Here is a 13,506-nt window from a genome sequence, read left to right on the forward strand (position 1 = left end):
TGACAGCTCCTTCCTAATCGGGTGGTGAATTAATTATCAAACATGCAACAAAAGATATCAAAAGTTCAGCGAAAATGGCGACATTTTGGAATAAATGACTGTAATGTACATCCTGCTTGCCACCCTAACTGGCGCACGTTTTGCAGGTCAGTTGCTCTCCCTGGAAGCAGTATGGCCAAAAGGAGGAAGAAGAGTGTCTCTCGGATTTCAGCTTGGAGGAGGGAGTTCAGGCTGCCAGAATTGGACTAGCACTTCTGAATATCCCGAGGTCCTGTGACTTCTTTGGGAAGCTCTGCCGCGTCCCTATCCCACCACACCCCACCACAACAAGCTGCTGGAGTAGCGGGACCACCCGGGTCTGCCGCCCAAATCCTTTCTCGCTAAGGGGAAGGGAGGGGTGTTCGGGGTGGGGTGGGACGGGAAGGGGGGTTTGGGTGGGATTGTGGGATAAGATCGTCCTGGTGACGCAGAGCGGATCTGGACCCGAGCCTAACAAAGGTGGTGTAAATAAAGGTGTCATAAAGGACGGGGCGGGGCGCGCGGTTGTCAGGGGCGCAAGCGTCTCAGGGGCTGCCAGAATGGCTCCAGCTAAGTGCGCGGCGCCAGAGCATGTCATGTCCCAGCTGCGCCTCTGGGTCCCATGGCCCCTCCTCAGGTTGGCAACTACTGTGGCTACTAGTTCAGCAGGCTCAGCCTCTGGAGTGGGTCCAGGACCCGCTCCAGCCGACTTCCGACCCTTTGGGGCCGAATGAGCCCTGGTTTTCCCGCTCCCCCAATCTCCCACCCGAATCTTCCCTTGCGCTTACCCCCGCCCCCCGCCCCCACCGGCAGACCCGGGGGACTTTGATTACCTGGGGTCCTCTGCTTCTTCCCAGATGTCAGCTCCGCCTCAGGAATCGACTGAGACTTTGACCGAGACTTTGGTTCCATTCCTGGACACGGATTCAGCTGGAGAGCTGCCCCCGGGGCCAGAGCAGTTAGCGGCTGCACACCAGGATCTGAATGACTCCCAGAGGTGGTTCCAATGCTGAACTGGGATCAGAATCAGACCCTAGCTCGGCCTCCTCGCCTCAAAAGTAAGGTTCAAACTGCAGATCTAGCTCAGGCTGCAGATCATCAGGCAGATTAAATACTTTACTTCTTCCACCTCTAGATAGTCAGAATTCAGGCGGGGCGCGGTGGCTTACACCTGTAATCCCAGCACTTTGGGAGGCCGAGGCGGGCGGATCACGTGGTCAGGAGATCGAGACCATCCTGGATAACATGGTGAAACATCGTCTCTACTAAAGATACAGAAAATTAGCAGGGCGTGATGGCACGCACCTGCAGTTACTCAGGAGGCTGATGCAGGAGAATCGCTTGAACCGGGAGGTGGAGGTTGCAGTGAGCCGAGATCACGCCACTGCACTCCAGCCTGGGTGACAGAGCGAGACTGTCTCAAAAAATAAATAAATAAATAAATAAATTTAAAAATAAAATAAAATAAATAAGAATTCAAAAGCAACCAAGTTTACTGTTTCGCCCAAGAACCTGAAGAAAGATCTAGCTAAGCATTGGAAGCTTGCTAACGTTGTTGTTGGAACTCCACACCTATTTGTATCAAAACTTCAGTGTCAGAAACGAACTTTGCAGGATGAGTATTTAGATTCAAGTATGGATATACTGTATCCAGGCAGCCTGCCTCCAGAACTCCGGGTGAACTCAGATGAGCCTCCAGGGCCCCCTGAGCGAGTCTCTCTTTCTCAATTCCGTCTAGAGCCCGAAACTCAAAATCCAGAGACCCTTGAAGAGATCCAGTCCTCTTCACTCCAGGAAGAAGCCCCAGAGCAGCTTCTACAGCTCCCTGAGGAGGGAGAACCTTCTTCAACCCAGCAGGAGGCCCCAGCTCTGCCTTGAGGGGGCCACTCTTCTTCAACAGAGCAGGAGGCCCCAGCACAGCAGCGACCTGCCTCTGAAGAGATGGTAGCTCCGCCATTGATATGTCATGAGGTAAATGTTCCATTGAAAAGTTGGAATGAAGCTCAGCACTCACACTTGCCCAGTGTCACAGTCAAACCTGTGGGTGTGGAGCTTGTGGTAACTCCAGAGCCAGGTAAGAAACTTACATCAAGCCAGGAACAGGCCACTGCTCAGCCTCCAGAGCACACCAAGGAGATGGACTCTTCCTCAACCCAATTAGAGGCTTCAGCTCGGACACCAGGGCACCCTGAGGAGAGGAAACCCTCTGCAGCTCAGCAAGGGACCCCAGCTGAGCCTCCAGGTCCTCCTGTGGAGGCTGAACCTTCCCCCAGTGAGCAGGAGCAGCCAGCTCAGCCTTCTGAGTTTCCTGTGGGGGGTTGAACCTTCTGAGACCCAGCAGGAGGCCCCAGCTCATCCTCCAGAGTCCTCTACAGAGAGTGCAGCTCAAACTCCACCAAATCATGAGGTGACAGTTCACCCTCCAGGTGAGGATCAAGCTCATTCTAACTTGCCCAGCATTACAGTGTTACAGTGAAACCTGCAGATGTGGAGATCATAACTTCAGAGCCTGCCAAGGAGGCAGAATCTTCTCCATCCCAGCAGGAGATCCCAACCCAGCCTCCAGAGGAGGTGGAACCTTCTGCAACCAAGGAGGAGGCCCCAACTGAGCCTCCAGGTCCTCCTATGGAGTGTGCGCCTTCCCCCGGTGAGCAGGAACAGCCAGCTGAGCCTTCTGAGTTTCCTGGGAGGTTGAACATTCTGAGGCCCAGCAAGAGGCTCCAACTCAGCTTCCAGAGTCCTCTATGGAGAGTGGAGCTCAAACTCCACTGAATCATGAGGTGACAATTCACCCTCCAGGTGAGGATCAAGCTCCTTTTAACCTGTCCAGTGTTACAGTTAAACTTGTGGATGTGGAGGTTACCATAACTTCAGAGCCTACCAAGGAGACTGAATCTTCCAAAGCCCAGCAGGAGGCCCCAGCTCAGCCTCCAGAGGAGTGGAACCTTCTGTAAGCCAGGAGGAGGCCCCAACTGAGCCTCCAGATCCTCCTGTGGAGCCTGAACTTTCCCCCAGTAAGCAGAAGCAGCCAGCTCAGCCTTCTATGTCTTCTGGGAAGGCTGAATCTTCTCCAGCCCAGCAGGAGGCCCCAGCTCAGCCTCCAGCACATCATGAAGTGAGAGTTTCACCTCCAGGTCACCACCAAGCTCAGCATTCAGATTTGCCCAATGTCACTATTAGGCCTCCAGACATGCAGCTCGCCATAACAACAGAGCCTACTGCAAAGGTAGGAACTTCTCCAATCCACCAGGAGGCTACAGCTCAGCTCTCACGGCCAGATAATGATGTAGAACCTTCTGCACCACCCAGCATGGGGGCCCACCTCTGCCTCCAGAGTCATCAGAAGACCCTGGACCTTTAGCAGGTCGATGGGAGACTTCAGTTCAATCTCCAGAACCTGTTAATAATGAGAACCCCTCTCCAACCCAGCAAGAGGCTGCAGCTGAGCATCCATAGACCCCTGAGGAGGCTGAGTCTTCTCTGGCCCAGCAAGAAGCCCAACCTCAGACTCCAGATCCCCCAAAGGAAGTAGAACCTTCTCCAGTCCAGCAAGAGTTCCCAGCTGAGCCACCAGAGCCCCCTAAGTGTTGAACCATCTGCAACCCAGCAAGAAGCCTCAGGTCATCCTCCAAAGTCCACTGAAGAGGTCAGTCCTCCACCACAGCAGGAGATACCAGCTCAGCCATCAGAGCCACCTGAGAAGGTCGAACCATCTCCAGTCCTACAGCAGACCCCAACTCAGCTTTTAGAGCCACCTAAAGAGGTAGAATCCTCTCCAGTCCAGCAGGCAGGCCCTGCTCAGTCCTCAGAGGCACCTGTGGTGGTAGAACCCTCTCAGACTCAGCAGATGGCCCCATCTTCACCTCCAGAGCTCCCTCAGGAGGTGGAGCCATCTCTTAACTCAGCAGGGGGTTCCAGCTCAGACTCCAGAGCCCCCTATGGAGGCAGAACCTTCTCCAACCCAGCAGGAGGCCACAGTTCAGACTCCAGAGCCCCCTATGGAGGTAGAAACTTCAAGCCAGCAGCTGGTCCCAGCTCAGCATCCAGAGCCACCTAAGGAGGTTGCAGCTCAACCTCCAATGCATGAGATGACAGTTCCAATAGCAGGCCAGGACCAAGCCCAGTATCCAGTATCACCCAGTGTCACATTTCAACCTTTAGAGCTGGGGCTTACCATCACTCCAGAATCCACTATGAAGGCTGAGCATTCTACAACCCTGAGGAAGACTACCGCTCCTCCAAAACACCCTGAGGTGATGCTTCCACCTCCAGACCAGGTTCAGGCTCAGCACACAAACCTAACAGGTCATAGTTCAACCTTTGTACCTGGAACTTACCACAACTCCACAACCATGTTTTTTTTTACTCTCCAACCATGGAGAACTCAACTGAGCTTCCAGAGCCACCTACAGAGGTTGCAGCTCAACCTCCAGCTCATTATGAGGTAACATCAGGTCAGGATCAAGCTCAGCATTCAACACTGCCCAGTGTCACAGTTTAGCCTTTGGGCCTGGGGCTTACCATCACTCCAGAATCCACGACAGAGGTTGAACTTTCTCCAGCCACGCAGGAGACCCCAACTCAGCCTCCTAAGGTTGTACCCCAACCTCCAGTATATTAAGAGGTAACAGTTCCAATGCCAGGTCAGGATCAAGCTCAGCATCCAATATTAACCAGCGTTACAGCTCAACTTTTGGACCTGGGACTTACTATCACTCCAGAACCCACTACGGTGGTTGAACATTCTACACCCCTGAAGAAGACTCTAGTTCCTCCAAAGCACCCTAAGGTGACACTTCCACATCCAGACCAGGTTCAGACTCACCATTCAAACCTGACTCAAGCCACAGTTCAACCTTTGGATCTGGAATTTACCTTAGCTCCAGAATCCACTATGGAGGTTGAACCTTCTCCAACCATGCAAAAGACCCTAACTTGGTCTCTAGAGCTACGTAAGGAGGTTGTAGCTCAACCTCCTGTATATTATGAGATGTCCGTGCCAACACCAGGCCAGGATCAAGCTCAGCATCCAATATCACTCAGCATCACAGTTCAACCTTTGGATCTGGGGCTTACCATCACTCCAGAATCTATTACAGAGGTTGAAACTTCTACAGCCCTGATGACTACAGCTCCTCCTCTAGAGCACCTTGAGGTGACACTTCCACCTCCAGACAAGGGTCAGGCTCAGCATTCAAACCTGACTCAAGTCACAGTTCAACCTCTGGACCTGGAGCTTACCATAACTATAGAACCTACGATAGAGGTTAAACCATCTCCAACCATGGAGGAGACCTCAACTCAGCCTCCAGACCTGGGACTTGCCATCACTCCAGAACCCACTACAGAGATTGGACATTCTACAGCCCTGGAGAAGACTACAGCTCCTTGTCCAGACCAGGTTCAGACTCTGCATCGAAGCCTGACTGAAGTCACAGGTCCACCTACTGAACTAGAATCTACTCAGGATTCATTGATGCAGTCTGAAAGTTACCCCAAAATAAGGCTTTAATTGCACCAGAGGAACAGAAGGCCTCCACAAGCACCAACATATGTGAGCTCTGTACCTGCGGAGATGAGACGCTGTCATGTATTGATCTCAGCCCAAAGCAGAGGCTCCGCTGAGTGCCTGTGCCAGAGCCCAATACCTACAATGGTACCTTCACCATCTTGTAAGAATCACCTTTCCTCCGTTGTCCTCTGTGTCCTGCCTCACACGGCAGCCTTTTCCTGGAGGCCTCCCTGGGCCTTCTTTATCTCCCCAAGCTATACTGACAACTAACTTTCTGCTTTCACTTCTGCCTGTAATCTCTTCCTTCTCCTCATTATCCTTTACTATTAGGCCCCTTCTCCAGTCTTTTACTTGTGATTGCTCTTACTTGTTTTCTTAGCCGTTTTCATTTAGCCCCATCACGTCATTGCTCAACTGCTGCTCTCCTCCCATTTTCACTTCACCCTCTTCACAGCAGCCTGTCCCTCTCCCCATCTCAGTGATGATGTTCTAAATGGTTAAGAGTTGATTCTGGAGCCAGGCTGCCTGGGTCTGAACCCAGGGCTGTCATTTATTAGCTTGGTGACCCTGAGCAAGTTATTCTGCTCTGTGACTCAATTTCCTCATCTTTAAACTGGGGATTATGCTAGTCACCATTTCATAAGATTGTTGTGAAATTTAGGTGAGTGAATATATGAAACACTTCATCAGTGCCCAGCATATGTAGGAGTGTTGGCTGTTAACATGATTACTCAGTCTTTTAGTTATGTCCAGAACTCATCTTTGTCACTTGCTTTCTATATGTAGCACTCATTTTGTGTCCAATCCAGAGCCAAGTGTGCTACTATCCCTAGAACATGAGAATGATAGGAGGGAAGAAAGAGAATAGGCATAAAAAAGGAGGTACATATAATTAGGTACTAAAAGATAATGCAGACCATTGGTGCTAGAATTCACCAGAAACTGCGATCTTGAGATTTGGAGGTCAGAGAAATCTGGATAAGCTAAAACTTTACTTGGGGCTTAAAAGTAGCTATAATTTGTTAAATAAGGAAAAAAAATGGGAGTACGGTCTAGGCAAAGGCACGGCTACAGATATGGTGAGAATTTAGTAAACCAATCCAGCTGCAAAGAATCAGGTGAGCAATGAAGAAACAATTATGTAAAACCTTGATTATCAGGTATGGGAGTTTAAAGGTTACACAATGACATATGGAAAGCCATTGAAAATTTCCAACCAAAAGAGATTAGATGGTTAAAACAGGAAGATTATTTTATTTTTTGCATAATGTTCAAGTGTAGACATGCAGATGATTATTTTAGAATCCATACGTAGAGTGCCCTAGAGGGGAAAGCTTAATTCAGGGAGACAAAATAGAAAGGTCTAGCAAAATCTAGGAGTAAAGTGTGAAGGGGCTAAATCAGATTGGTTGTGATAGGAGTGGAAAGAAAAGGCCTAGGATGTTTCAACAGAGGGCACCGGGCCAAAGCTTTGGCGTTACCCAGCATAGGGTTTCTTTCTCTTATTTGTTGATAATGATAAGCTTTTGCCCAGTTTTCTGTTGAAGTATTTACCATTTTGATTTGTAGAAGGAGTTAGTTTAGACACATAAGTGCTTTTGGATAAAATACTTACATTCAAAGTAATTAACTGGCATTATCTCTCTAAGAGATGGGATGGATAGGAAGTTAAGCTTCCGGGAGATGCCTCATTTGTGCCAGTGGCCCCACATTATTTCTTGGTTAATTGTGCAAACTGGGAAGCTGACAGCGCTGGAAATTAGAAAGCAGGTGTTATTCTCTGTTTCTGAATATCCCCACAAGGTTGCCATGATCTTTTTTTNCCCAACCTCCAGTATATTAAGAGGTAACAGTTCCAATGCCAGGTCAGGATCAAGCTCAGCATCCAATATTAACCAGCGTTACAGCTCAACTTTTGGACCTGGGACTTACTATCACTCCAGAACCCACTACGGTGGTTGAACATTCTACACCCCTGAAGAAGACTCTAGTTCCTCCAAAGCACCCTAAGGTGACACTTCCACATCCAGACCAGGTTCAGACTCACCATTCAAACCTGACTCAAGCCACAGTTCAACCTTTGGATCTGGAATTTACCTTAGCTCCAGAATCCACTATGGAGGTTGAACCTTCTCCAACCATGCAAAAGACCCTAACTTGGTCTCTAGAGCTACGTAAGGAGGTTGTAGCTCAACCTCCTGTATATTATGAGATGTCCGTGCCAACACCAGGCCAGGATCAAGCTCAGCATCCAATATCACTCAGCATCACAGTTCAACCTTTGGATCTGGGGCTTACCATCACTCCAGAATCTATTACAGAGGTTGAAACTTCTACAGCCCTGATGACTACAGCTCCTCCTCTAGAGCACCTTGAGGTGACACTTCCACCTCCAGACAAGGGTCAGGCTCAGCATTCAAACCTGACTCAAGTCACAGTTCAACCTCTGGACCTGGAGCTTACCATAACTATAGAACCTACGATAGAGGTTAAACCATCTCCAACCATGGAGGAGACCTCAACTCAGCCTCCAGACCTGGGACTTGCCATCACTCCAGAACCCACTACAGAGATTGGACATTCTACAGCCCTGGAGAAGACTACAGCTCCTTGTCCAGACCAGGTTCAGACTCTGCATCGAAGCCTGACTGAAGTCACAGGTCCACCTACTGAACTAGAATCTACTCAGGATTCATTGATGCAGTCTGAAAGTTACCCCCAAAATAAGGCTTTAATTGCACCAGAGGAACAGAAGGCCTCCACAAGCACCAACATATGTGAGCTCTGTACCTGCGGAGATGAGACGCTGTCATGTATTGATCTCAGCCCAAAGCAGAGGCTCCGCTGAGTGCCTGTGCCAGAGCCCAATACCTACAATGGTACCTTCACCATCTTGTAAGAATCACCTTTCCTCCGTTGTCCTCTGTGTCCTGCCTCACACGGCAGCCTTTTCCTGGAGGCCTCCCTGGGCCTTCTTTATCTCCCCAAGCTATACTGACAACTAACTTTCTGCTTTCACTTCTGCCTGTAATCTCTTCCTTCTCCTCATTATCCTTTACTATTAGGCCCCTTCTCCAGTCTTTTACTTGTGATTGCTCTTACTTGTTTTCTTAGCCGTTTTCATTTAGCCCCATCACGTCATTGCTCAACTGCTGCTCTCCTCCCATTTTCACTTCACCCTCTTCACAGCAGCCTGTCCCTCTCCCCATCTCAGTGATGATGTTCTAAATGGTTAAGAGTTGATTCTGGAGCCAGGCTGCCTGGGTCTGAACCCAGGGCTGTCATTTATTAGCTTGGTGACCCTGAGCAAGTTATTCTGCTCTGTGACTCAATTTCCTCATCTTTAAACTGGGGATTATGCTAGTCACCATTTCATAAGATTGTTGTGAAATTTAGGTGAGTGAATATATGAAACACTTCATCAGTGCCCAGCATATGTAGGAGTGTTGGCTGTTAACATGATTACTCAGTCTTTTAGTTATGTCCAGAACTCATCTTTGTCACTTGCTTTCTATATGTAGCACTCATTTTGTGTCCAATCCAGAGCCAAGTGTGCTACTATCCCTAGAACATGAGAATGATAGGAGGGAAGAAAGAGAATAGGCATAAAAAAGGAGGTACATATAATTAGGTACTAAAAGATAATGCAGACCATTGGTGCTAGAATTCACCAGAAACTGCGATCTTGAGATTTGGAGGTCAGAGAAATCTGGATAAGCTAAAACTTTACTTGGGGCTTAAAAAGTAGCTATAATTTGTTAAATAAGGAAAAAAAATGGGAGTACGGTCTAGGCAAAGGCACGGCTACAGATATGGTGAGAATTTAGTAAACCAATCCAGCTGCAAAGAATCAGGTGAGCAATGAAGAAACAATTATGTAAAACCTTGATTATCAGGTATGGGAGTTTAAAGGTTACACAATGACATATGGAAAGCCATTGAAAATTTCCAACCAAAAGAGATTAGATGGTTAAAACAGGAAGATTATTTTATTTTTTGCATAATGTTCAAGTGTAGACATGCAGATGATTATTTTAGAATCCATACGTAGAGTGCCCTAGAGGGGAAAGCTTAATTCAGGGAGACAAAATAGAAAGGTCTAGCAAAATCTAGGAGTAAAGTGTGAAGGGGCTAAATCAGATTGGTTGTGATAGGAGTGGAAAGAAAAGGCCTAGGATGTTTCAACAGAGGGCACCGGGCCAAAGCTTTGGCGTTACCCAGCATAGGGTTTCTTTCTCTTATTTGTTGATAATGATAAGCTTTTGCCCAGTTTTCTGTTGAAGTATTTACCATTTTTGATTTGTAGAAGGAGTTAGTTTAGACACATAAGTGCTTTTGGATAAAATACTTACATTCAAAGTAATTAACTGGCATTATCTCTCTAAGAGATGGGATGGATAGGAAGTTAAGCTTCCGGGAGATGCCTCATTTGTGCCAGTGGCCCCACATTATTTCTTGGTTAATTGTGCAAACTGGGAAGCTGACAGCGCTGGAAATTAGAAAGCAGGTGTTATTCTCTGTTTCTGAATATCCCCCACAAGGTTGCCATGATTCTTTTTTTTTTTTTTTTTTTTTTTTTTTTTTGCCATGATTCTTTTACTTATCCTGTTCATTCTTTTCCTTCCTATTCAAGGATATGAACTGTGTTTCTTCACAGAAATTTCCAAGGAAACTATATTTCTTACATTGGTGAAGATATATGGAAAGCATACAGTTGGACTGAGAAACTGTGAGTATATTCTCTCCAAATATGACAAAAAACTAACTGCATTGTAAGATCCTTCCTGGTATAGAATTTTGAGGTCAGTACCTCTGAGAAAACATGTTTCCCCTCCATACCCCAATCAACCTCTGTTGATTGCAATCCTGTGGTTATTTTAAAATTAAATTTGGTAGGCTCTCTTTAAAATAAGAGTCAATTTAAATTTATTTTTTATTATACAAATAATACTTTGTTATATATACATATATATATATTTTTTCAGAGACGGGATCTTACTGTGTTCCCCAGGCTGGAGTGCAGTGGTGCAATCATGACTCACTGCAGCCTCCACCTCCCAGGCTCAAGAGATCCTCCCATCTCAGCTTCCCAAGTAGCTGGGACCACAGGTACATGCTACCATGCCCACCTAATTTTTTATTTTTTGTAGAGACAGGGTCTCCCTATATTGCTTAGGCTGGTCTCAAACTCCTGGGCTCAAGTGATCCTCCCACCTTGGCCTCCCAAAGTGCTGGGATTACAGGCATTTTGTAATCCCAGCCCTCAGCCCCATCCCCAGCCCATGATTACATTCTTAATGTATAAAAATGAAATAACAGCTATAACGAAAACCCTCCTTGTGTCCTACTCCCTCATCCCTGAGGTAACACTCCATGTTTAGTATATAACCTTCCAGACTTTTCCCCATTTGCCTACATACATATTTACATAAAGCAAAATAGATTTGCTGTGTGGCTTTAAAAATCTTTTTTCTTCACATAAATGGTAACGTCTTACAACTTGATTCTTTCACTTCATGATATGTCTTAGATTTCTTTCCTTCCCAGTACTTAGAGGGTTACCGCATTCGTTTTAAACTCTTGCATAATATTCCATAGTATGGATGTATCATAGTTTATTTAATAGTTCCCCCATTGATGGATGTTTAGATTATGTCTAGTTTTCTTGTTACATGCATTGCTGCAATGAAATCCATGATTCTTTGTGAACATGGGCAAGTATTTCTGTAGAATACATATCTAGAAATGGAATTGTTGTAGAATGTATTCTGTAGAATACATATCTAGAAGTAGAATTGTTGGGGTGAAGCCTATGTAGATATGAAATTTTAATTGCCGTCAAAAATGTTGTGCCAACTTACACTATGGTCAACAGAGTATGACAGCATTCATTTCCCCACACTTTTCACCACTGGGTATTCTACAACTTTTTGTTGATGTTATGGGTGAATAAAAGGTATCCCATCTAAATTTGAATTTTTGTGATTACTTATGAATTTAATTAAATATCTTTATATGTTTATTGAACATTTGTGTTTCTTCTCTGAGTTTTCTGTCCTCTGTCCATGATCTTGTTGAATTTTTAAAATCATTTTCTTATTGATTTATAGAAGGAATTAGACACATACATGATTTTGGAAAAAATGCTTACATTCAAAGTAACTGGCATTTTTTTTTTTTTTAATTGAGACAGTCTTGCTCTGCCACCCCAGGCTGGAGTGCAATGGCGCCATCTCGGCTCACTGCAACTGCCACTGCCCGGGTTCAAGCGATTCTCATGCCTCAGCCTGCAGAGTAGGTGGGACTACAGGTGTGCACCACCATGCCTGGCTAATGTTTTTGTATTTTTAGTAGAGACGGGGTTTTGCCTTGTTGTCCAGGTTGGTCTCGAACTCCTGACTTCAGGTGATCTGCCCTGGGACTATAGGTGTGAGCCACCACCCCCAGCCAGTAACTGGCATTTTTCACAACAGTTTGTGTGTCACATCATTAGTTCAACTTATATAGACAAATTATACATGAGTTCTAAATTAAAAGTAAAACACATGACAATCATAGTCATCTAAGAAGAGGACCACTTTAAAATGGTTATGACCACTTTAAAATAGTTTCCCTCACCCTTAGTTTGACATCTTATTAATAAGGAAAAAAATGCTGGAACTAGACAATCCTGTTTTCTAGCTCTAAAGGAGAGATGGGATTCTGGGGCTTGTGTTCCAGATGGAGTCTCCTGATAATAGGAAGGTGTGGGAGATGGCTGGTAAGGGACTGTACACCCTTCCTCCAGGGCTGCAGGACCCTGCCCCCTTTCTAACACCAATTGCTCCTGCCTGGAGGAAGACACCCTTTGCTGCCTGGCCCAAGGAAGAAGGATATGTGGTTGATGTACCTCTGGCTTCTCCCACTCCACTGTCCCAACCAATAACCTGTAGGTAGTTCTTGGGCATTTCTGACAGGGGATCATTTGTAGAGCTGCTTCCACATTTTGAGTTAAGATTGTGGATTTTGAAATTATTTCTGTTCTATAATTTTTAGAGATTTGCTAGAGGTTGGATGGTTAGAGACTTGGCATGTTCTCAATCTGCCACAACTTCTTAGGAAAACAATTTTGTACCCTTATTATATCCTAGAGAAACCCAGGCAAAAGTATTATCAGAATACAAGTATAAGAATGTTCAAAGCAGCATTCTTTGTAATAACTAAAACTAGAAAATCTCAGTATCTGTCCACAGTAGATGAATCAATACATTGCAGTATAATCATACAATGGAATATTCTATTATTCTATTATATAATAATAGAAACATATTAATACTTTGTATAATAATAGAAGTATTATTAATACTTATTAAAAGTATTATTATGGGTGTGTATACTGAATAGAAGTATTATTAATACTTCTATTATTCATTAGAAACATAATGCAAGCCACATACATAATCTTAACTTTTCCGGTAGTTACTTAAAAAATAAAACTAAAAAATAAACAGATGAAACATGTGAATATATTATATCCAAAATATTATCATTCCAACATGCAGTCATTATATATATTATTAATGAGATATTTTATTTTCATACTAAGTCTTCGAAATATCCAAAGGGGTATCATTTCTACATGTTGTTAGTATAAAAATTAATTGGGGAGTTTACATTCTTTTTTCCATACTAACTCTTTGAAGTCTAAATTTGGTTGCTGAATTTTTATCAAAAAAACTTAATCTGTTCTGCTGAGCAGTCTAGGGAGAAAAGTTAATAATAATAAAAATACTTAACCTGGCTGGATGTTAGGTAGCTCATGCCTGTAATCCCAGCATTTTGGGAGGCATAGGCAGGAGGATCACTTGAACTCAGTAGTTTAAGACTAGCCTAGGCCGGGCGCGGTGGCTCAAGCCTGTAATCCCAGCACTTTGGGAGGCCGAGACGGGCGGATCATGAGGTCAGGAGTTTGAGACCATCCTGGCTAACACGGTGAA

The 13,506-nt window shown here is 45.4% G+C and overlaps 2 protein-coding genes, 1 long non-coding RNA gene and 2 pseudogenes across 3 annotated transcripts in view; all 5 read left to right on the forward strand.

Annotated features, from left to right (window-relative positions):
* The first annotated feature begins 489 nt into the window (after window positions 1-489).
* Window positions 490-1,168, forward strand: LOC108533968 (leucine-rich repeat-containing protein 37B-like; annotated as a pseudogene).
* Window positions 1,169-2,762: 1,594 nt separating this feature from the next.
* On the forward strand, window positions 2,763-3,609 carry LOC108533967 (leucine-rich repeat-containing protein 37A3-like; annotated as a pseudogene).
* Window positions 3,610-4,589: 980 nt separating this feature from the next.
* Window positions 4,590-5,643, forward strand: LOC108533966 (leucine-rich repeat-containing protein 37A-like). Its single transcript, XM_017879012.1, is given in 2 exon segments — window positions 4,590-5,510; window positions 5,513-5,643. Coding segments are annotated over 2 exon segments (987 nt in total). The 5' UTR covers window positions 4,590-4,654.
* A 1,745-nt stretch (window positions 5,644-7,388) lies between these two features.
* LOC108533981 (leucine-rich repeat-containing protein 37A-like) lies at window positions 7,389-8,203 on the forward strand. Its single transcript, XM_017879025.1, is given in 2 exon segments — window positions 7,389-8,180; window positions 8,183-8,203. Coding segments are annotated over 2 exon segments (813 nt in total).
* Window positions 8,204-10,187: 1,984 nt separating this feature from the next.
* The window catches only part of LOC108533970 (uncharacterized), a 10,343-nt gene continuing 7,024 nt past the window's right edge, over window positions 10,188-13,506 (forward strand). The window contains exon 1 of the long non-coding RNA XR_001886860.1: window positions 10,188-10,259. This is a non-coding gene — a long non-coding RNA (uncharacterized LOC108533970). The remainder of the gene's footprint in view (window positions 10,260-13,506) is intronic.

Source organism: Rhinopithecus bieti, unplaced genomic scaffold (genome assembly GCF_001698545.2).
Source record: "Rhinopithecus bieti isolate Rb0 unplaced genomic scaffold, ASM169854v2 scaffold_10685, whole genome shotgun sequence".
Lineage (NCBI taxonomy): Eukaryota > Metazoa > Chordata > Mammalia > Primates > Cercopithecidae > Rhinopithecus > Rhinopithecus bieti.